Source organism: Falco peregrinus, chromosome 6 (assembly GCF_023634155.1).
Source record: "Falco peregrinus isolate bFalPer1 chromosome 6, bFalPer1.pri, whole genome shotgun sequence".
NCBI classification, from domain to species: Eukaryota; Metazoa; Chordata; class Aves; order Falconiformes; family Falconidae; genus Falco; species Falco peregrinus.
Genome location: NC_073726.1, coordinates 79,642,908 through 79,667,131, shown reverse-complemented (window position 1 = coordinate 79,667,131; position 24,224 = coordinate 79,642,908). Strand labels below are relative to the sequence as shown.

Here is a 24,224-nt window from a genome sequence, read left to right as displayed (position 1 = left end):
TACTGATGAAAACGTATTTTCCTTGGAAAACAGTCTGTCTAGACTACTCAAATTGAATGCACAATATATATACGGGCTCTGTCATTTACAGTTATTAAAATAGTGCTTAGTACTTCATTTCTGTAAATAAAATGAACGTCTTGCTACCGATTATATTTCCACCTTGATCACACTGCACTTGCTGCAGTGCAGACTAGTAACCCATTTTTATCATCTGTGGAATACCAAGAATGTTGTGTTTAGTAAGTTTCTGTTCCCACTCCTCATCTCCTCTACCTCCAAACGAAAGTACACAATTTTTCTTTCTTTCCCTTCAAAAATGTCAGCTCTAACATTAACAGAACATTATATGCACTGACTCAACAACCATTCTGTTCTTGGAAGATAAACATCTAGTCAAAATATCAACACTGTTCTGACGAAAAAGGAGGATTTGACTCAAAGGCAAGAGAAATCCCCACCATGCTATTAAAAATGTGGAAATACAAATGAATTAGAAGGAAGACGGAAAAAAGCATCAGACCACTCATCAAATTAGCCTCTGATGTAAACTAAGTTCTAATGAGATCTCATCATGGTAGATTCAAAAAATTTATTTGTGCATTTACTAGAAAGTCAGTTTGTGCATTTACTAGAAAGTCAGTTTGACAGCCTACTGCCTGACATGAGATCAGTTTCATACTGAGTCAAATTCATACAGCGTTAGCAGTGCTTATTAAATACAGCAACAGGACCATTCACTTTATCTTCTGGTACTTTAATTGAATCATTTTATTTTTAGAAAGTATTCATCATAAGTGTGTTCATTTCTTTAATAAATTATCTGTTAAAGTCTAAAGGCATAATAAATAGGACTCCTGTTACATCCACACAAGTAGCAAAAACACATGCCAGAGAGTACTCTCCTACATGAAGTGAAACATGTCTAAGTCCTTGCAGACTTGGGAACTGCATTTATAAGCTTCCTGAATGCATTAGGATGTAAAATCTTTTTTCTTCAATCAACCTATAAGTCACGCCTAAATCTAACAGACACTATCTCTTTAAAGACCCTGCTGTAGCAAAATCAGCAGGTTTGGAGTACTGGGGAGTCTCAATCTGGACTTAAACCATGCCAGGAAACCAAAAAAAAACAACAAAAAGGATTGGCCACCCACTATGTGTTATTCGTGGTATCTAACTATATGAGACACTACTACATGATACCTTGTACAGGTCTGGAAAAAAAACACAAACCAAAACACAGAAAAAAAATTATTAACATGTAAAATGCTAACCATGATTATGAGCAAATTTCTCCAATTATTTTTGATAGCATACTGTGGATGTTGTTTCATATAAACCAAAATTTCCACTGAAGAGCTTATATTTTCCCTAGAAAAGCTAAATGATCTTTTTCTGTAAGTCTGTGGAAAGGATACCAGACCTTTTTTCCCCCACCTTGGACCATTTATATTCCGTATCTGCCCAATAAACGGATTGTGGTCCTTTTGCAATAGACAGAGATCAACAAATAAACTTACATTTAGTATTTTTACTTGCATATCCACATTACTATACAGCAACAGTTATATCATCCACATTTTGGAGCATTACCATTTATTTATATATTTTTTATACCTATAAAGGCAGCTTGCCTCTTCTCATTGCCTTGTTACAGTCTCTTCTGTATCACACGTGACATATGCCCAGAGGATGGAAGAAAAGGAAAGAACTTGATGTCTCCTGGTATAAATCTTGCAACTTTTCCTTTCTACATGGCCAGTATTACCTAAAATTCTCACTGAAAAGCTAAGGATAGGCATGAGGCACTTCTCTCCAAGCCCAAAGCTGCTAACAAAAAAGGATGCGCAAAATGGAAAAAAAAAATATTTTTGTAGCATGTGACTGGAAAGCCACGCTTATAGACAGCCCTCTCCTTTTCTACCAGAAGAATGCTCGTGTAACTGGAGAGCCTGGAAGTTGTGCCATGGCAATGATAATCAAAAGGCTGAGAGAATGCCATGGTGAACTTCTACACAATTATACAGTATTTGGATTTTTATCCAAACAGGTGACAGTTTACTCAGAGACAAGCAGATGCCTCATACTGTTCTCTTTGCCCAGAACTTCCTTTGGCTCCTTTCCAACCCCCTTCCATCTTCACTTTCTCAGGAGGAAGAAGTACAGCATTCTTGGGCCTCTGTGGGAGACTCTCTAGTAGGGGCATTTCCTCTCAGTACATGTGAAAACAGTTAAGCTTCTTCCCTCTACATTATATTTAGGACGCTTATCTTTAGGACGGTGTCAGCTTTAAAGTTTGTTTGCCCCATTCTTCCCACCTTGATCTCATGATCGCAATGTCTCTGCTGGGAAAATCAAACCCAACCTAGATCCCATCATATCCTGTAAGAATGTAAATCTTTACAATAAATGTATCCCCTTATCTCTTCTCCTCCATCACAGCAGTGAGACAGGGTAGAAGCATGTGACCTGCACTATGCCCGTAATTGTGAATAACGACAGGATCTGTAAGAGTCAGTATATAAAACTGGCAAGCCCCACTGATGCCTGCCCTTCCCTGGCCAAAGCCTGGTGGCACGTTACGAGGTACAGAGCAGTTCCTCTTCCTGCCTTTGGCATAGAGGGAAGCTGGAAACTTCTTTATTAAAATCATAATGCTTAATATATTTGTCATAATAACTTCAAGGGTTTAAGTTGTCATCTGATACACAGTCTGATTCAGCTTCAGAAGGAGGGAAGGAGGGAAGGAGGGAAGGAGGGAAGGAGGGAAGGAGGGAAGGAGGGAAGGAGGGAAGGAGGGAAGGAGGGAAGGAGGGAAGGAGGGAAGGAGGGAAGGAGGGAAGGAGGGAAGGAGGGAAGGAGGGAAGGAGGGAAGGAGGGAAGGAGGGAAGGAGGGAAGGAGGGAAGGAGGGAAGGAGGGAAGGAGGGAAGGAGGGAAGGAGGGAAGGAGGGAAGGAGGGAAGGAGGGAAGGAGGGAAGGAGGGAAGGAGGGAAGGAGGGAAGGAGGGAAGGAGGGAAGGAGGGAAGGAGGGAAGGAGGGAAGGAGGGAAGGAGGGAAGGAGGGAAGGAGGGAAGGAGGGAAGGAGGGAAGGAGGGAAGGAGGGAAGGAGGGAAGGAGGGAAGGAGGGAAGGAGGGAAGGAGGGAAGGAGGGAAGGAGGGAAGGAGGGAAGGAGGGAAGGAGGGAAGGAGGGAAGGAGGGAAGGAGGGAAGGAGGGAAGGAGGGAAGGAGGGAAGGAGGGAAGGAGGGAAGGAGGGAAGGAGGGAAGGAGGGAAGGAGGGAAGGAGGGAAGGAGGGAAGGAGGGAAGGAGGGAAGGAGGGAAGGAGGGAAGGAGGGAAGGAGGGAAGGAGGGAAGGAGGGAAGGAGGGAAGGAGGGAAGGAGGGAAGGAGGGAAGGAGGGAAGGAGGGAAGGAGGGAAGGAGGGAAGGAGGGAAGGAGGGAAGGAGGGAAGGAGGGAAGGAGGGAAGGAGGGAAGGAGGGAAGGAGGGAAGGAGGGAAGGAGGGAAGGAGGGAAGGAGGGAAGGAGGGAAGGAGGGAAGGAGGGAAGGAGGGAAGGAGGGAAGGAGGGAAGGAGGGAAGGAGGGAAGGAGGGAAGGAGGGAAGGAGGGAAGGAGGGAAGGAGGGAAGGAGGGAAGGAGGGAAGGAGGGAAGGAGGGAAGGAGGGAAGGAGGGAAGGAGGGAAGGAGGGAAGGAGGGAAGGAGGGAAGGAGGGAAGGAGGGAAGGAGGGAAGGAGGGAAGGAGGGAAGGAGGGAAGGAGGGAAGGAGGGAAGGAGGGAAGGAGGGAAGGAGGGAAGGAGGGAAGGAGGGAAGGAGGGAAGGAGGGAAGGAGGGAAGGAGGGAAGGAGGGAAGGAGGGAAGGAGGGAAGGAGGGAAGGAGGGAAGGAGGGAAGGAGGGAAGGAGGGAAGGAGGGAAGGAGGGAGCTTACAGAACACTGTATTTAAAGTTCCACAGAAATATAGGCATCACTGTTCATTTCAAGACTCAGCCAATGTAACCAAAACCCATTCTAATTAAATAGGCATCAGCAACCTCCCATTTCCTTTGTGCTCCAAGTGGATATCAGTCCACATTATAAAACCACTATGCATGTGTCATAAATCAGCAACATCTTGGCAGGCTGTATTAGAAAGCCTCCAAATTGCAGGAGCAAGAGAAAAAAACAAAACAGCTATACACACTGCCTAAAAGCAGTACCAGCACCAAGAAAAGGGAAACCTACAAGACAGCCCACTGACCTAGTAATTTTTATAACTTAAGGCTATCAGCTCAAGTTAGTCTCTCTCCTAGAAGGAGCAAAATGATTTACACTGACTCTGAAACAGTCACTGTCTCCCAGTACAGCCATCAAAATCTTTTCCATGAGTACCATGGAAAGGGGAGTTTTGAGCATCAGTGCAACAAACACTGAATTGTTGGAAAGCATCACCTTTTTTGTCACTACTTCAAAGTCTTCTTCCAATGCCATCCATGTCATCAGTACCAGACAGATGAATCTCATTTAGGCAGGATCTGGTCTGTAGTTCAAATTGTACCTTAACGAGCTGCAGCAATAAAATACTTTTATACTCGCAGTCCACAGTAAATAAAGTAATTCAGCTCAGCTCCACTTAAATCAGTCAGTCACTGCAGAAGCATCAGGACTGAAGTAGAGAATCAAGCCCAAGGTATAAAAACCCCCACTATCAAGAACCACTGGATTCATACTCAGTAGGACACTTAAACTAGAGTTAGGAAAAAGTTTTAAAATAAGAGGGGTCTTTCACAGGACTAACAAGGAAGAAACACAGCAAGCTGGAGCTTAATATACTCGGTCATGAGATCCCATAACTACAGTTGCTGTGTTATTCAAGGGTAGTAATAATGATCCAGGCCCTGCTGTAAGCTGGAGGCCCACTCCCTCCTCCATTAAGATAAGAAAATGTTGCATTTAAATAGCGTCCCTGGTCCTAAAGCTGCCTTTCTTCCATGGATCTGAACTTGCTGTCCTCAAACCTCCCTCCACTCCAGGTGTTATAAAATAAGAAAAACAAATTCAGGCATATGTAAAATTTCCATATTAACGCCAGAAGTCACAGCCAAGCCATGAGCATGAACACAGACATGTCAGGCTGAAAATAATGGTAACACTGGCATTTACTCAAAATGACAGTTACTGCTATCACATAAATACAGTTCACTGTACTAACCCTGCGGGTCACAGTTAGTTGTGCCTGTACACACTGCACAAGATTCAAAGTGTGGGATTGTCAGTGCAGGGAGCAAGAGTTAACCACTGCAGACAGGAGCAATACTACACACACAAGAGCTAAAGAGAATTCAGTGTTTGCTAACCCAGGACAATTCATCAGTTTGATTCGTCTTAGGTTTGGCTCTTTTTCTCTGTGGACAGCTGAAAGAGTGTAAAAGTTGGCTCCCTATTTTGTAGTTTCTGAAAAAAGGCCAAAGAACAAAGACCTGGAACAACGACCTGAACCAAGGCCCACCCAAATCAGGGTCTTTCCACAGCCTTTAATGGATTTTGGACCAAACTATGAGGACCAAGAGAACCTTCCTGCTCACAGAAGGTGGCATCAGGTTGGCATGCTTAGGAAGGGTGAAGCTTGTACAACTGTAATCCTTGCTGTAGATGTTCTGAAGGCAGACAGTTCATTAAAAAGCTGTAGCAATATTCACCAAAACACAGTACAGACAGAGCAAGTTGTAAACTTTAAACTGCAGTATTAAATAGCAGCAGAGCTGAAGTATTTTTGCCTCTGGTAATTTACCATCACCCAGCAGCAAGAATGCCTAAGTTCTGTCTGAACTGTTAACTAGCTAAGGGGCAACTGTCTATTGTTAGAAAACCTCATACTTGCTTCCTAGCACAGACGTTTCTGGAAGATGCTCACAGTTACCTTTCAAAAGCACTCAGGCTCACTTTCAATTAAAAAAAAAAAAAAAATTAATGAGCTAAACAGAAAGGAGCAAAACAACCAAAACAACCCCAAACGGTACCAAGAGAACAACCCAATTATTTAAAACTTTCCTGTCTCATAAAGTAGTAAAATGATCTGAGTAATAATAATTAGGGGACAGCAAAACTAAAAAAAAACAACATAGAATTTTCTTAAGCTATGGAAACATGAAACCAAAATCCAATACAAGTGCAAATAGCAGTTTACTTCTACCAGATAGCCTATCAACTGATTGTTAGGGCATATGCTCTGCAACTGCTACGAAGACCATGAAAATCCCAATATTATTTTTACAGATTGGAAAAACACAAAGGCCAAAAACAACACCAATAACTCAAATAAAAAACTTATGCTTATGTTTACATAAAAGTTTGATGAGTATAATATATTTGTCACACTCCCACAATTATTCCCCAAAAATACTATAAATATTATTTTGACAATGTAATTATAGTTTTTACTTCAACAGTGGCAGCAAAGTACTGGCACCAATCCCCCATACAAAAAAGCCTAATTGACAAAGCAAAGATCATACATGGAAATTGGCAACTCTTAAGATCAGGGCTGTCTCTTATTTATATGGCTAAAAAAAGTCTGTTTAAATTAACATCTGGTTTATTTAAGCTGTAAAACATAAGTAGCTTAATTATGCTAGCAGTAAGCAAACAGAAACCCCAAATACAAAAATAAATGGAAGTTCAGATTTTTAAATTCTCTTATTTTTTTCCAAGCAACTGAGGCATGCACTTTTCAAGCTGCTTTTTGGGAATTAACCCCATGGACTGTGGGTCCATTCAAGAACCACTCTCTCCCACTTCCTCTCCCTTAGGAAACAAAAAGCTAATATGAATATGAACTTCAATTGACAAATGTCACCTATTAACAGTTCACGATGTTTTTACCCTGCATGACAAGGAAAATGGTTCAAGCTTTGTAACACTTACTCTCATTCCATGCAGTGTAATAATTTACAGGATTTGCTCATGAAAAACCCTCAAAAACAAAACAACAACAACAAAATATCTCCAACAAAACAGTATGCCTTCTCCTCCAGAAATATAGAGGGCACCGATGTGGGAAGAGAGGAAGGATTATCTTTCCTTCCTAGTCCTGTTGGTTTAATTTTAGTAGCCATCGTGTTTGAAAGTCTCCAGGATACAATTTAAAAGCTACATTTCTCCAACTGTAGTCACATTACAATCAAATCCCTACAACCAAGCCTGTGTGGAGACACTTATTGTTCAGACAGTAAGAGACCTCTGTTTATAGGCAATAAAACTTAGCAATGGTTTCCTAAATGGATTGGGTGAGCTCTGGATATTCACTCTGCTATGATGTCTGTCTAGTAAAAATTTGCTGTTCCATCACACTTTCCAGGCATATTTATAATATTTATTTTTCATATATAAAATACAAGGGGCAATTTGGAAATTACACCATTCAAGTGCAACATGATTTAAGAACTACAAAAAGCAGTGAAAGCAGAATGCAAATTCTTTACAGAATAAAACAGCAACATGAAAGATACTGAACAGGAAATAAAAGAGAAGCACAAAAGGTGAAAGAGAGACTCCTTCAGTCAATATCGGCATGCATTAAAGACTATTTAGGTTCTATGGCTGACAACTGTTTCTCTTTCCTGTTAATTAAAAATATGTTGCCGAATGACCAGTCATTCCAAATGATAAGGTACGAGGAAAAAAAGAAAGTATCAAAAATAGGCCACAGACAGTTAAGACTCCTATGCCAGTACATAAGCCCTAAATGCTCTGATTTTCAAACTAACTGGTTCTGCAAAGGTGCATCCTGAAGAGGTCTGAGTATTTACCCATGTCATTTTCCTATTGCCAAGGTACAGTCTCTTTAATGGGACCAAAAGTAACAGTGCTGCTGCTGCCATTGCATTCTAGGGGAAGAAATTAAATAAATAGACAGATAAATATTGACAAGAATCAAGAAATGGTTAAGGACACATGGCTGCTCCATTTAAAAAAAAGAATAAAGGAAAATCAATTTAGTGTTCTTTGGCAGGTTTGAGAACCTCACCTTCCCCTGCTTTTCTATACCCTCAAAATTAGCCAGCCTCTGTTCTCCAGTGCAATTCCAATTTGCAAACAGTTGAGTGCAGAACTAGGAACAGGTCAGAGCAAAGAAACATCTCATGTTTTGTTTCACTGACTGAGGACAGAATTGAAAGACTTAGTCCTCCTAGCCTCTCTGGAGGAAGTAGAAATCGCTTAACTGATATCCATTCATTTTTGTTTTCAGGAATACTGTTGCAAACCTAAGTCCTCAAAGCTCCCGACTTTACTCAGATTCTTCTTCAGGAAAACAAAAATATTTCATTAAGCATCTCCTTTCCTGTAAACACTTGAAAGTGACTTTGAATTAACAACTTTTTAGAAGGGATAAGCTACCCAGTGCAGCTGCTAGGAATTTCTGATCTCTTCCCTGCTTCTTTTCAGAGGATCTCTCATAACAAAGTATCAACATGATTTTATAGTACTGCATGAACTCCTACAGCTTATAATTCAGTGGCTTTTTAAACACAGTATACCTTCACCTTCCAAGAGTTTACAAAGAAATCAAGTATCCTTCTTTGCTCAAACGTGTGATGCTCTCCTGCAGACCTTGTTATTTCATCAAAGATCAAATGATGCCACCCTATCTGGCTTTTGCAAGAAATATAATCTCTGGAATCTATATATAGTCTAGGTTCCTTACTTCTTGTTTCTGAAGCACATGCACACCCTTACGCCTTTTTTTTTTAATATCTATGAAAGACTGATGTTCTTTTTATTTTTACAGAGTTCTGAATTCTAAGGTCACTCATTGCCATTTCTTCTGCCCATGCTTCTTCTCTTCCACACTGACAGATTAGAATGTACTTTCCAATGCACTTTATTCCTAGGCCACACTCAACTCATAAGGCAGCAGTGGGCCAAGAGCAATTGCTTTTTCATTAACTAAAAAATACACATGATAGCTGATCAGGTCCAAATCCGTTTGAGTACTAAAAGAACACTGACTGAAGCTGAACCCAAGTAACTATTAATGCTCCTGGCAGGCAGGGGAGGGGCAGGGGAAAAGCACTGAAAGTTTCAGATTCACTGTGGTTGTCTCTACCTGAACAGCATCACAGGCTTTCATCCTCTTCTGCTCAAAGCAAGAAACATTTTTATAGCTCCCTTGTAAGTACATGACATTTGAAGTATTTGAAAAATGTTTAAAATAAGATATTCCATATTTTCCCACACATCCTCCCTCAAGGAGGTGTGAACAGGTGTTAGACACATGATATTCATGTTGAACATCCTACTAGAAAATGCTCAAGTTACTATAATAAGCGCTGTATTAAAAAAAATTACATAGTCATCTTTCATCACTACTTTTAAAATAATGTTTTAAGTTCTGCTCTGAATAGAGTATCTGTAGCAGTTTCACTACACCTGAACACTTTTCAGAAAATTGGAAGCAAATTCCTGTTTGAGGATTCAAGCTTATCATCACTGCAATTTACCCAACCTCCTAACATTAAGAGCTGCAAATGAGCTAAACCTTTGTGTAACAGTAAGCGCATCTGGACCCTGATTTGGATTAAGACCTGCAGGAGCACCCATTGGCATGAACATATGCTGTTACCATTCTCCCATTAGCACATTTTTATGCAGCTTACCCTGGTTAAAACCCCTCAAAACTTAAGAGGCATGGCATCAGCACAGCATTAACAATACCTACACTACTTGGTTTTCAGCTAGCTCCAGTTATCACCAGCAGCCTGGAACTGAGGAATGCTGGTGCAATGCTCCGAGGACCTCTCTCAGGCACATACAAACAGCACAGAATTTCTCTGCTGCTGATATGGTGCTGTCGCGCTCAGTTCTGCTCAGAGCAGATAATCAACTCATTCAGAGAACTTGCCTAAAAATTGTTTCATGCAGAGCAGCTATCTGATATTCGGTGCCTTTTCGTCCTAGAGGACAGAAAAGTATTCTGGCAGATAAACACTTTTTAAGCAATTAATGTTGGAATTCAAAGCACATTCTTCAGCATCGGGGCAGTATTTTGAAGCAGTGAAAGGTCTGAGAAGATCTATTTACAAACAAAAAGATTAAAGCTCCTGTCCAGGATGGGGTGAGGGTGGGAATCAGTGAAAGGATCAGATGGGACAGAGCCTATAGAACATAAACTTGCTTCAAAACAGGCATGCTCTTGCTTGCAATTTATCATAGCAGAAACAAAGCTATCAGTTTTTTCCAGATTTCAGAGATGAATCCTAAACCCAGATCTCACACTCTGGAATCTAAATATCACATCACCTTCACAAGCCTCAATGTAGCTTCCAAAATGCTGCTAGATTCTGATGGAAAGCTTAAGATTTGCCATAGGAAAATGGAAAAGAAAAAAAACCAGCCAAATCCTAACCCTACAACCTAACTGAGACACATGCTATGAAGTGAAGATTTTCTACTCGGGCTTCTTACAAGGACACTTCTTACAACTGCTGCAATTCATACCATACTGAACTACTTCTTACCCTTCTTAGCTCTTAAGCGATCTGGGTCTGGCTTAAGTTCAGTTAAAGTTCATCTGGCAACTTCATCAGCCTGCTCCTGTGGCAAGTGTTCTTGGTCTTTGTACCCACAGCAAGAGGGAAATAAAAAAAAAAAAAAAAAAAAAAGGCTTTTCTTTTTCAAAACAAACCTAAAACAAAAGGGATGTGGAGAGGGTACTATGAAAATTCCATTACATCTATATTCTGCAGAGACTTTTTTTCCCCCCTAAGACTCAAAGTAAAAATTTGAGTATCTTATTGGCTGTATGTTGGAAGACTGTGGTCTCAAATCAGTTAGTGAAGAAATATAAGATCCTCCTGCATGCAACATTTCCACACAAGTAGGTTCAGTTCCTGCATCTTCAATCCCTATTCAAATTAATTCTGAACTGGGGAGAGGCGGGCAGCATTTGTCATCCTGTCTGTCCTCCCACCAGGAATATCCAAGCTCCATAATTTAAAAGGTTAAGTACCTCCTTACACAATCATCTGCTTCCTAGACCTTCAGCATGTATAATTTTAAGAACACTGAGGTGAAGTCCAGTTTTCAGATACTGTCCAGGAAGTGTAGCACTTGTATTTTTCTCTACTTGACTGGGAAGTTCTACCTCTTGCAGAGAGCAGGAGGGATGACTGCTGGAACAGCAAGAAAACAGAGCACATATACTTGTATATGTGACTTATCTGTCACAAACCAGTGTTGATGGTGCCCAGAAGAAGAGCTATAAATTGTTAAAACATTTGTTCAGCATCATTGCCTATCAAACCCCTGTGCTCATCTAGCTGTGTGCTTTCACTGTGCAACTTCTTAGAGCAGATTCCCCAAGTATTACAAAATATTAAATGGTCAAGACAAATTACTACTATGTATTGTAAGCAATTACAAGAAGAGAAACTAGACTATGGAATTCAACTGAAACTAACCTGGGAAATAAGCAGGGAAGAAAAGCAGGGACAAGCAGCTATCTGCAGCAGTATCATATAGGAAAGGCCTAAAAATGTTCTTTTAATACAGGTATTAAAAAGAAAGGAGAATATTATTACAGGAATAGCTGGCTCGCAGGTGGGGCTGGACAAATGCCATATGTATGAATTAACTAGTTATTTTTAAACCTACCTGGAGAGCTATTCCAGGACAGACATACTAACTTACCTTCAGGTTTTCTGGCCCATTAACGCAGTGCCATATCATGTACTCTAAACAACAGCTTTTTCTACAGCTGGCTGGGAAAAGTACATTACAAGCATACAGGAATTTGTCTAACCTTTTATAGGATTAAAAAAAATGCTGAAAACTTGCAGTAGAGTTATTTCAATAAACACACTGAAGTGAGGAGCCAAATTAACCATGTATATAGCACTTCAGCTTAAGATGAACTATTGAAAAAAGTATTTCTCCTAGCAAAGATGAAGAAAAGGAATCTGAATTTAATTGAATAAATCTTAGCAACAGTTTTTAATCACACCACTTTACACAGTACCTCCTTTTTTGCTGCTTCGATCATGTCCCCTTCCTTAGAACCACCACACTGGTCATGGTAGTTGCCAGAGAATATATACTTTATTTCATTTCTGGCTTTATTAATTACAAATTGTACAACGCCAAACTTCCCTACAAAAATTACCACACCACTCAAACTTACCAGTCTTGGCAGTTACCAATGGATAAGAGAGTGAAAACATACCACAGATCAGGTTAAACTAATTTTTCAGTCTGTACAAAGAATTTTCAATCTCTCTTTTTCATAAAAACAATCATGTTGGAACTTCAAGTTTATTTAGCCTACAATGATTTGTTCTGGGAATTTTTCACAGGGACATGAACTGAAACATTATTTAGTGTTCACTCTGCAATACAGCAGTACCTCTTCAACCTTGGATTTTGTTGCTATGGAAGGAACATGATGGTATTTAGAATGCCTTAAAGATATAAACAGGCACTGAGAGAGATCATCAAATCCAAGAAGCCATTTAAGGGAAGAAACAGAACACATATCCAAATGAACAACTTGCAATATTCCACTTAACACCTAATTATCTGCTAGAACAAAACACATATGCTACTCTAGCTTTGTGACCTCATTTCCTGTATGAAATATGAGGAGAATCATGAAGCAAAAATATAGTTAATAAACACAGTAACATTTACTAATTTCATGGGTTTCTTTTGTTTCAACAGTGCTATCCAAGTCCAATTTGTCTCGCTTTTGAAATTACAACTAATAATCCACAGTTTCATGTAACTTAACTTCTGAGGTATACCCTGTATAAGGGTATCTATAGAGGCTGGTGCTCTTGGCATTAGCAACAAAGTTCATCAGATCACTCAACAAGGATTAGCAACGCTTGTCTAGAAAATTTTTTGTATTCCATTTAGAATACCTAAGCCATGCTCATCACAGACGTTTCCTGATCAGATCAATACTACACCCAGTATCAAACAAATCACCTATCCTGGGACAATACATCAAATTTTGGTTATAACTCTAACTCATTTGTTGAATGGCTAATAGTCACAAAACACTTTTTATGTCCCCCTTAATTTTCAGTGGTGACAGAGAGATTTTACAGTATTTTCTGGCTAGGAAAAGGAACCTGAACCAGTTAAGTTGCTGGGTTCCATCCTCTCCTTTCTTTTTTGCTGAGCAACATTCATCACTGCTTCTTCAAATCCCAGCAGCAGGAGAACAGCACACATGCATATGATAACCCATCAAGGAGGGGTCAGAAGGGCAAACCTCAGGCTACATATGTAACCAACAAGGGGTACATCCTGCTCACTCTCCTGCAGATGCTAGGAGGCACCGCTGAAAGGTGGTACTGTCACACCACAAATCCTGATGCTTTGAATAAGCTGAAGGTGGCCAAGTCTACTTGCCCAGAACAGCCTTTCGAGCCCACTGCTGTCAAGGACCCTCACCGGGACAATGTCCAGCTGGACAAAACCAGCATTTCAGCTCCCATCTCTTTTCCTTTTCTCTTACAGGCCTACAAAGCGGTTCACAACTGTGGGGCAGGACATTCTTGCCCTCCATGGCTTTTCCAAGTCCTCCTTGTCCAACCCTGTGACACAGCTTGAAAGCCACTTCTGTATACTATCAGTTCCTCCTCTTCGTGGTCATTGAGCAAGCCCTCTTTTCGCCACCCCACAGGGTTTAGTTTTGGTCCTCCCACACTAAATAAAGGGCTGTACTAGCATCACTGATCCTTCCCTGGAAAAAGGATTCCAGCAACGGGTGAAGGAATGAACGTGGCTTAAGCATAATACCATCACATGCCTGAAGGGCTTCATTTTGAGCCAAATGTAGCAGCAAAAGGAAAAACAGTATCCTGGACTTCACTTCTTTTTCCCAGCTTCATAAAGGTGTTTGAGGGTAAGTTACTGTATGACAGTAGTTTCACTTGCTTTCAGAAAATGATAGAAAAGCAGCAACAGGAACCCAGTAAAAACTTCATCCAAGTAATGTGAGTGAAAAGAAATAAAGCAGCAAGAGAAACCAAATGTTCCCTACTCTGCAACCACAGACGGTAAAGACTGAGATCCAATGCCCTGTATTAAGCTCTACACGCACACACAAGGAAATGCAGATTATGAAGAGAATTACTGTAAGTGTCTTAATATCCAGTGAAATGAGTTTGGTAGAAATTGGTAGCAATAACTGCCATTAAGGAGGAAGGATACTATAGTCATATTTCCTCTTCACTGCATAAAAAAAATCCCCAAAACGCCTCATACATTAAGGAAATGTGAACACTGCTCAAATCAGCACTTATAAGGCTCTTGGCAGGTATTACCCTGAGTGGTCCATAACTACAGCAGAGAAATAAAAATTTTTAAATTACTTTAAAAAGTCACAGCCAAAATTTGTTTCCTGGAATCAGTTAAATTATTTAAAGCATCACCCAAATAAATAAAAAAAAGGACTATCTCTTCATTTCACTTTGTTTTCAGATCAAGTAAGACGACAGTGAAAATTCTGAACATATTTTGAATGGAGGTATTACAGGGACTTTTCCTTTTTGCAATTCAAATATAATGGTTAATGTTAAAGAAGTTTCCACATACCTTTCCTTTAACAATCTACAGGGAACAGTTGAGGGAAAATACAACTGGACTAGACTTGGGGCCAAGATTTTTTTACAGCAGCATAAGAGAAGCCCCTCCCAATTATTAACTGTAATCCAAGAAACAATTAAGCTTATTTATGAAAAAAATGCATCAGTAAGGTGACATCATACCACCACAAGACTTGCCATGTAAGAAACATATAGCATAGACTATATATTTAACAAGATCCACAGCCTTACCAGTCAATAACAATTCTTCTTTAATTTGTATTCCATGAAGCAATTTGATCAAATGGACAGATGTAGAGATGAGACCCAAGTTCCTGTTATAAAATTGGGGAAAAAAAAATAATCACTTGATATGAAATAAACTCAAATAAAGTGAAAAGGCTTTTCACTGAAGTCAACAAGTCTTTAACACCTTTAGAAACTGACATAAAAAGCAGTTTCTCCCACCTAACTGTGCCTATCAGTAGCTACACTACTACCATCAGAAGCAAAATGAACAGGTTTACTGCATCAGCCTGCATATTAACGACTTTGTACACAGTACCTTCATAGCTAAGTACTCTTTCCTCTCTTTTTGCTGTTCTTCTAAATCAGATGCTAAAAATTTGCAGGTTATTCCTGTAATTTAAACAGCTTTATTTGTGTAAAAACTTTGCTTTTTTTTTGAAGTTCAAGTACTCAGGGAAAGTGTCAATGTACATTACTTAGTAATAAAATTTGAGGATTTTAAATACCAACAAAGCAGTTAGTGACAGCCATCAAACGAACAACACTGCCAGTTCAAAGGGAAAAATAAAAAATCCTCAGAGGGAAGCAGGGAAGGTCAAGTAATCATTTATCCTTTCTCCAGTGAGAAGGAATCATAGTTGGAATCTCAGAACGGTTCGGATAGGAAGGGACCTTAAAGATCACATAGTCCAACCTTCCCTGCCATGGGCAGGGACAACTTCCACTACACAAGGCAGTGGAAAGCCCCATCCAGCCTGACCTTGAATACTTCCAGACACAGAAAAGCATGGTGTTAGTAAAGGAAAATTAGTGAAGCCATTTGGAATAAAAAACACCAAAATAATTCTACAGCTGAAGATCAGCAATCCTGGAGGCAGATAACATACATGCCAGGATGTGCATGCAACAGGAATAAAAAAAAACCCAAAGTCAAAGAATACAGTATAAACAGATGAAGTTTTCAGATTTTTAACTCGCTCGTACTTTGGTAGTCAAGCTTTTTGAGAACAGATCAACCAAGACGGTGGCTGAAACTTCAGAACATAGCAATACCATCTCTACCAAACCTCCAACACCCATGCATGAGTTACTTAAAAAGTATCGTATCACATATGAATGCTGAATAATTGCCTTCTGCAGATGTTTTCTAAACACACACACATATTCTTTCTCATTAAGTTCTAACACAGAAGAGAAGCTAAAGATACATTTATAAATATATAATACACCCATGCACACTGGTAGACATACAATCTATTGAAACATTTCCCATTCTTTCAGACCTCAGATTTCTTCACAGCACACAAAGCAGAAAAAACTGGCTCTGGAAGGAACAAGGCCTCATATTCCCCAATATTTTAAAAGTTGTTACACAATCCATTTGTTTAGAGTCTTTGCATTCTTTCCTAGAAACAATCAGTTTTAATTTTGATCAAACAACTTGTAGTTTGGGGTGGGAAGGAATGGGGGGGAAGAAGTTTGGAATATCTGAATGCTACACACTTCAAACCAAAGGCACATAATTTTCCTTCCAATCCCAACTTTTGATTGTTCAGGACACTTAATTCCTAAACAAGTTGTACGTTTGCAACTGTTTAAAAATCAACACAAACACATAGCTAATACACAGCTGGCTCAAAGCACCCAGTGCAGTATTAAAATGAGCATAAATTGTGCTGCTACAAAGCCAAAACACTGTCCAACGAGTGACCCACTGAGTCCTTCACCGTTGGAAACATGGTCAGAACCTCCTATACACACATGCCTTCTCCCTCCACAGTCTCAAGGAAAGCAGGATTATTAGCATCCAGCTTTTTAAATGAGCAAGACTATGCTAACTGCCTAATAAGGGAAAGCACACAGCACAATTTTTCAGCGTGCTTTTGTCCAGAAACAGGATGGATAACTGAATTCCATTAGAAATTCACTTTCACTTTCTAATGGAATTCAGATATCTGTAACTATGTTGTATTTGTCACGCTACTGAAAAGGGCAATGCTTCAAACTCTGAGCCACACAATTCTGTTCCCCCAGTTTACTTAGCATGAACAACTGTGGAGCTACATTAAGTTACAAGAAGGAACCCAGTCTGGCTGAACATCCACCCAGCAAAAAATTATAAGCAAGCATATAAATATTCTGTCAGACCAGTTCCTTGACCCACAACACGATCATGAGTACTAGCACTGCCAGCAACAAAATTGGTAAGAGCCTGAACTTAGATCTAGCTTATCACAAAAGTAATGCCTTCCACTAAGTCCCACAATTTTTGTGGCATTAACAAAATTCTGCCCCAGCGCAGAAGTTGCAACTTTTTCCCATGTCAAAATGGGAAATATATTTCATTCAATAAACCAAATTTCACTAGTCCCAAGAAATCCAATTTTAAGACTGTAATCCACAATGATTCTTCGTGATCTAACAAGCTTGTAACATGTTTCTGGAGCATGTTTTTCATTGGTTGGTTTTGGGTTCTTGACAGGGAAGGATATTTGTTGCTCTTTTGGGGGTTTTTGGTTGGGGGTGTGGTGGTGTGTGTGTGTTTGGTTTTTTGATTGTTTTGGGTTTTTTTAAACAGCAGGTAGACTACAAGGTTTTCAGTAATTACAGTTGGTTGTATCCCAAGCATTCCCTCAATGCTGCAACAAATGCAAACAAACAAAAAAAAGAGGGTAAATAAGGAGCCAGACTGACTTCTTATTATCTATTAATACGAGTATACCTGTATATATATCAGGGTGGACACGCACAATTCTACACATTATACTTTGCCATGAGTGCCAGAAAAATCGAAACGCACCTTATGAAAACATACAAATCCTGTAAGTGATAGTTAAAGACTATTTACTTACTCACTATGTTATCCAAAAAAATAGAAGAAATTAAAGAGGAAAAAAGGAGAGTTCCACAGTCAGACTTACGGAAGGCTTAAATCATTTACATAATCAACTTGTACTAAGGACACAAAGACTTTGTTCTACTATTCAGCAGTGCCCCAAACTGGCCTACAAATAGGTCAGCTATTTTTGTTTCTTGCATACTTTATTTCAAGTGATTGCATCAAGCAGGAAATACCAGTTAATAAATCAACTAACACAGCAGTGTAAAATAAGAATCTCTATATAAAACCACACAAACATCTGAAGGTTGTATTTTTGTACCGGTTAAAACGGATCATAACTATACCTCATGACATGTTGATTCTTGGCACACTCAACACAGGCATTCCGCAGACATCTGAAACACTCTGCTATGAGCAGCAGGCAGGTGTCTAGATCTACCAATGCACAGGAGTCCTTACAGGCCTGCTCAATTTCACTTGTGGTGCTTGTCAGGATTTCCAGGAGGTCACGAAATATACTTTCTTCTGCTATTTCTCTGAAAGAAAGAAATTTGCAGTGAACAAAAAAAAAAAAAAAATGCACTGCTATCAAAAAGGCTCTATTACAACAACTACACTTCCTATTGTAAACCCAAAGATATTTCTGCAACAATCTTTAACTGTTCGTAGTATACAAGGTATTCCAAGTAGAAACAGCAAAATATATGCACACTGTCATCACACCAGCCTTTTCAGAAAGGGGCTGAGGGAGACTTGTGTTGCCTTAACTTTCCCCACAGCTTTCCAACAGCTCCTTGGAATGTTAAAAAAAAAAAAAAAAAGTCTCCCTAATGCATATAGCTAGCATGTTTATACATGACACTGCATGTTGTTTTAAGAATTAGGAATTGCTTTAATTAATGAACACAGTTTAGATGTGCAGCACTAGAAGTTTCAAAAGAAGGAGGTATCAGAAGCTCCATTACAAAATAGCCTGCCACAAATTTCACCAGAGGGAGAAAGAGAAGTCCTGAAGAAATCCAGTGGCTGCACTAGCATCATTCTGAAGTGTGTGAATCAAAGCCAAGAGAGAAGATCAACTGTCCACTTCAGCAGACAGCTACCCCAACACAAAAAATACCATGCCACTTCTTAAGAGTATCAAGACCTAGCAAAAAAATTTACAAAACCATATGCATATACACAGATATCATATGAATGGATGTAGATTCACCAGACTCCCCAGGACTGACACACGCATCTGGAGATGATCTGCCACACAGATATGCACGTTTCCAAACTATAGCTATTCACATACTTTCTCCCCTGATTTTATGTTCAGAAAGGAGATGAGTGCAACGCATTACAAACATTGCAAACTCAGTTTTGATACTACATGCTGGTGAAAAGAAGCCACACCAAAGAAATGTTTATGGCATTGCTACAGGAAAGTTCATAAATTTGCTCATCCAGTACTTCCGACCAGAGTCAGAAAAGAGAAATCCAGATACAGTCTCCTTGAACAGACTTATCGTGCACTGAAGATCAAATGGGAAAGTTAAGATCTGAGACATAAGGTTAAGAAATACCTCCTAAGCTATGAACAGAAGAGTGAGATAAAACAAAGTAATACTGAACAAAATATGTGCGCACAGAAAACTCTTCCTAAAGGAAAACTTAAAGATTTCTTGATTAAACATTAGTGGATTACCTGTGTTCTGATGCTCACTCAAATGTCTAAACATTTGCACAATTAGAAATTCCACCTACTCTTTATCACAATTGCCCATACACCAAACCATCAAATCACTTAGGTTTTGTGCTTTAGACTGAGTGCTTATGAGCACTGAATCCAACTGTTAACTGAACACTGCCAACTCCACCGCTAGACCATGTTCCTAAGTGCCATGTCTACACATCCAGTCTGTAACACCCTTAGATATACCCGAAGATTATCCTATCTCCCACCTCTGATCCTGCCATATTCTCTTTCCTAGACTAAACAAAACCGGTTCTCCCAGCCTTCACACACAGTTCACATTTTTTGAGCATCTTATCACTCTTGTAGATGAACACTATTGGAGCAACATCTTACTGACAGTACAGTGCATCCAATACTGAGGTCTGTTAGGGTGTGGAATAGATGTACAAAGAAAGGAGAGCACTTGTATGTTAAGAAATACAACAGTGTACACAAATATAATTAAATTACTGCAACATTAGATTTCAGATCTCCAGGAAATAGATTATTTTATTCCACAACTTCCAAGATGATCAAGACCAATACACTTACACAATTTCCATCTCCATTAAAACATTAAAAAAAACCCCAAGTACAGCATCAATGAGAATTACTGGGGGGGGCGGCAGAGGCAGTTGCATTTTATAGTGGTGTAATAGTGAACTGAAAGTACCAAAGTGGCACAACAAGGACCAAAAGCAGAGCTGGCCCCCAGTCATAAAGAAAAAAGCAGCACTTACATAACCAGAAAGAAGGTTTGGAATTTGGCGTTGTTTTCAAGATATAAGACACTCATGGGACTTGAACTTTCGACTTACAAGAACTGGTGCAACTCCTGCTGCTGCATGACAGGCATGCAGGCCAAAAGAAGATTCAGTGGCTGACACACCACAGTACACATGGTAAATGCATCCAGACACAAGTTTTTCTAAACATCAGAAGAACTACAGTCTGGTAAAGGAGCACCCAGCCAGGCCTCATCCCAAATATACAAAAGCTATGTTTTCTCTCCTGAGTGAAGATGCCATGTAGAACCATCAGCAGTTAGTCAGCTGAGTTTTAAAACACTGAAATTATTCTAAAATAGAAAATCACTCAGTCCAGCTGCAGTTTCCTTTATATTCATCCATGCCATGTGGTGGATTATCACATGAAACCGGTTATTTCCTGACCCAACTTCAAAATACAGAAATCAGTGGACAGTGCAAGACATGTACTACTGTACAACATTCAATTATTTGAAATTCGCAAAACAGAAATGAAAAAAGCTGCAAACATTTTTGTGCACATTCTTGTGCTCTACTGGTAAAAGGATATCTTAAAGTTATTCTTACCCTGAAAGTCTCTATTCTCGTTCAGTTATGCAGCAGAACAGAAGATGTAGTCAGATACTACATCACAAGCATACTGAGCCATTGTGGCAACTTTTTCTCTTACTATTAGATTGAAAGCAAAAAAAAAACCCTAAGGGCATAGATATTTCCAGTAAAATGCAAAGATGAAACTCTTGCATGTCCTAACAGCAAGTGTGAGGTATACAAGGAAGTGCCTGTCCTTGTTGTGAATGTGGAAGTAGATGTGGATTTTTAAATATCAGTGAGGAGAGACAGAACTCCAAATCTCTCTTGCACTCTTTTAAAAAAAAAAAATGAATGTGCTTCATGTCTTCCTGTGCAGAAATCAAATCTCTTCCTAAAACAGAAAAGAAAATTTAACAAGCAAAAGTTATTCTAAAAGAACAAAGAATTACTTAAAGGCTGTTTGGTAAAGCAGGATTCAATTCAGAGAAGTTTAAATGCAACACCTGTACTTTATACATTTATACATCACTGCAATTTCAGTGTTCACTACAGAGGAATTGCAATTAAAATTATCCTTCTGTGCAAAACCTGAAATCCTCAAATTAGTGAGGAGGGCAGGAAGTGTTTAGCTAATACCAAGAAATCAGTCAAGAATGATTTCAGGTTAACTGTTCCACAGCAATGCTTATAACCACCTTTTTAAAAAAAACAATCTTTTTCCAGAAGTACAACAAAGATTCACATAAGATAAAAATAGCAGCTACAAGTATTAAAAATGTATTTTTGAAAAGGAAAATATTTTTCTTCCATAACCTTTCCCCTATCTTTAAATATTAGTCTGTAAAACTATCAAAGAACCTGCTACGTAGCTTTTAGATTAAAAACCACCTTCTATCGTAAACAGGACTTTAAATTCATTCAGAACTGCTCTGCGGATATTCCACAAACTTCTGGTTCCTATGTTTTGTTTCAGGATCTTCACAATTTGCTGCTGCCACCTGTTCTTGATTTCAGCATCAAGTATTCTGCAGGAATACCAAAGGAAGCAGAAGCAAAGGGTACAACAGCCCAGCTCTCAGACAAGGAAGAGATGCATAATTTCTTGATAAGGCAAAACAGAGAGTCAGAATTCATGTATTGATGCCAAAAGAAAGATTACTGTCACCCCACGTAAGACCCAAGTGCTTGATTGTTACAAACAGAAACTGTACAAGATAACAGCCTAGTTAACAGAGAGTTAAAAACATTACTGTAACCCTGCTCCAAAAATAACTAAATTAGTCTGGAATTACACAAACAATGCAGAAGTTTGCAATTCTATACTTCCACTCTATGTTTTAGGTACTTACACAATTCCACTCCTGTAAGTCCCTAAAAAGTCTTCAAAGTATTTATCTTCACAATATTTCTGGTAATAGAACAAAGCCCTTTTCTTCCTTTTGTAATTTGTAATGGAAGCATGAAGAAATCAAGTCTTCTGCTCAAAAGCCCTGGAAGTCTTGAATAAAGCACACAGCTGAATTCAAGTCTTCCAAATTCCACACCATGGTCTTGTAGCTGGGGCATTGTTTTCTCACCTTATTTGTTTCTGAATTACAGACCACTAGAACTCCCATTTTCACATTATTTTGTTTCCACAAGTACTGCACAATCACAAAATAACAAAAGAATTGTCTCTAAATAGCACAACTTCCAGTACCAAACACCCATTGGGTCATGTCTGCTCGTTCAACAGCACTAACAGCAGTATTTTCTACATTTGGCGAATGTATTGCCAAAGCTGCTCTCAGATCCATTCTGCCACATCCTATAGGATGTAAGGTAGCACTACAGCTTTGTCCTTCTGGAAGGGCAATTACAGTGCCTCTCTTCCAGCCCACCTGCATCCACAAAACTTGGCTATTTTGGAGAATATCTACTCTTCTGTCAATCACAGTGGCAGATGTTTCAGGGAGGAAGGCGAGAAACAGGGAGAGCCTGCACGTAAGGCCAAAACGTACACAGGTCCTCCTCTCTTCCTCGAGAAATTGAGATGAACATCAGAAGAAGGTCTCCTGTACCCACAATGATCACATGAGAGTACTTGTAAGTACATCGCCCTGTACCGCCCCCCTGCCCCCCAACTTTCAGTGTGGATTCAATAAAACAGCATTGGGAATTAAAACACCTAATTTTATGGTAAGCTAAGAAGTTTAATTTCTTTGCTCTTCAAACAGCTACTGTTGGGAGGAGCGAGCACAAGCTTCACACCAACCCATGCCTCCTCCCACCTTCCAGGAAGAGCAAAACCCGTCACCCTAAGCCCAGTCACACAGCCAAACCTCTGCATGCCCAACCTTTGCCAGTGTCTGTGCAGTACTGCAGACACCCCGACCTTACAGGCACAGCAACACTCCATACCGGCCCCTTGCTTTCTCCAGTAACCCCATGTTTTCTCTCCCTATCTTAAACCTACTAAGGCACATCCAACCCTTCCTCCCACTGAAGCCCACCCCGCTGCACACCACATGCCCTCAGGCACCCGGGCCTACAGCCGCCACCCTCATCCCGAGGCCTGGGCCTCGCACAGGCATGGACCTGCATCCCAGCAGGGCCTCACATAGGCAAGGCCTGCCCCGCTGGAGGCCCCGCTGTGGCGTTCTGCCCCACTGCGGCTACTCCCACAGCTACAACCCACCCGAGTGTACCTGCCCAGGACAGCGACTGCTGTCACCTGTGCCTGGCAGACACAAAGCTCTCCTTCCTGCCCTGGCCCCGCAGCAGGCACAGGGGTGCAAGCAGACTGCCAGCTCCTCATGGGTCCCCAAGGGAACGGGGAGGCGAAGGGACAGGGCACCCCAACACGAGAAGCCACGGGGGAGGCCAGAGACTTCACCGCAGGGCCGGCAGCATCCGGCCGCCCTTCTGTGGGCGCCGAGGGCCCCTTTCACCACGGAGCCCCCGGCCCGCTGCCGACACCCCGAGCGGCGGCAGTGCCTGCGAGCAAGGCCGAGCCCTGCCCGCCGGCACACGGACCACCCAGTCCCGCCGGCACCACCGCTCCCACGGCCGGAGCTCCCTCCCCCGGCACACGTGGCGGCGGGCGGCCCCTCCTCCCCGCTACCTGGGCTGCGCCTCCCGGAACAGGCCCGCCAGCGCCCGCACGCTCTCCAGGCGGGCCCCCGGCGCGGCCGCCACGGCGCGCCCCAGCCGCGCCGCCGCAGCGGGCAGCGCTCCCGCCGCCGCCATCGCCCGCCTCGGCGCGGCCCGGCTCCGCCCCCCGCCGCGCGGAAATGGCGGCGGCCCGGCCCCGGCTGGCGGGCGGTGCGGCGGGCAGGGCTGGCCCGCGGGCCGGCGGCAAAATGGCTGCCGCCCTGTGGGGGCGCGGGCGGGAGTGGCTGGCGCGTCGTGCGGGGGTGCGAGGCCTTGCCTTCCCCGCCGTGAAACGGCAGCCGTGGGGACTGCGCTCGGTTCGCCCCCTCCCGCGGGGCCGCCCCCCCGGCGCTTCTCAGGGAGCGGGGTAAGGGCTGGCTGCACGCTGCGGGGTCTGGGCCTCCTCCCGT

General features: G+C 41.3%; 1 protein-coding gene across 3 annotated transcripts in view; it reads right to left on the bottom strand.

The window, feature by feature from the left end:
• The window catches only part of ATXN10 (ataxin 10), a 103,836-nt gene extending 79,882 nt beyond the window's left edge, over nt 1-23,954 (bottom strand). Inside the window, exons 1-3 of one of the 3 annotated variants that reach the window (XM_055808239.1) lie at nt 23,786-23,954; nt 18,006-18,197; nt 14,823-14,905 (exon numbers count right to left, since the gene is read on the bottom strand). In XM_055808239.1, coding sequence (XP_055664214.1) covers nt 14,823-14,905; nt 18,006-18,197; nt 23,786-23,910 — 400 coding nt within the window. In that variant the 5' untranslated portion in view covers nt 23,911-23,954. Of the gene's footprint in view, nt 1-14,822; nt 14,906-18,005; nt 18,198-23,369; nt 23,697-23,785 lie in introns of those variants that run through there. The other 2 variants (XM_055808237.1, XM_027789434.2) reach the window with 2 other exon arrangements.
• Nucleotides 23,955-24,224: the final 270 nt, after the last annotated feature.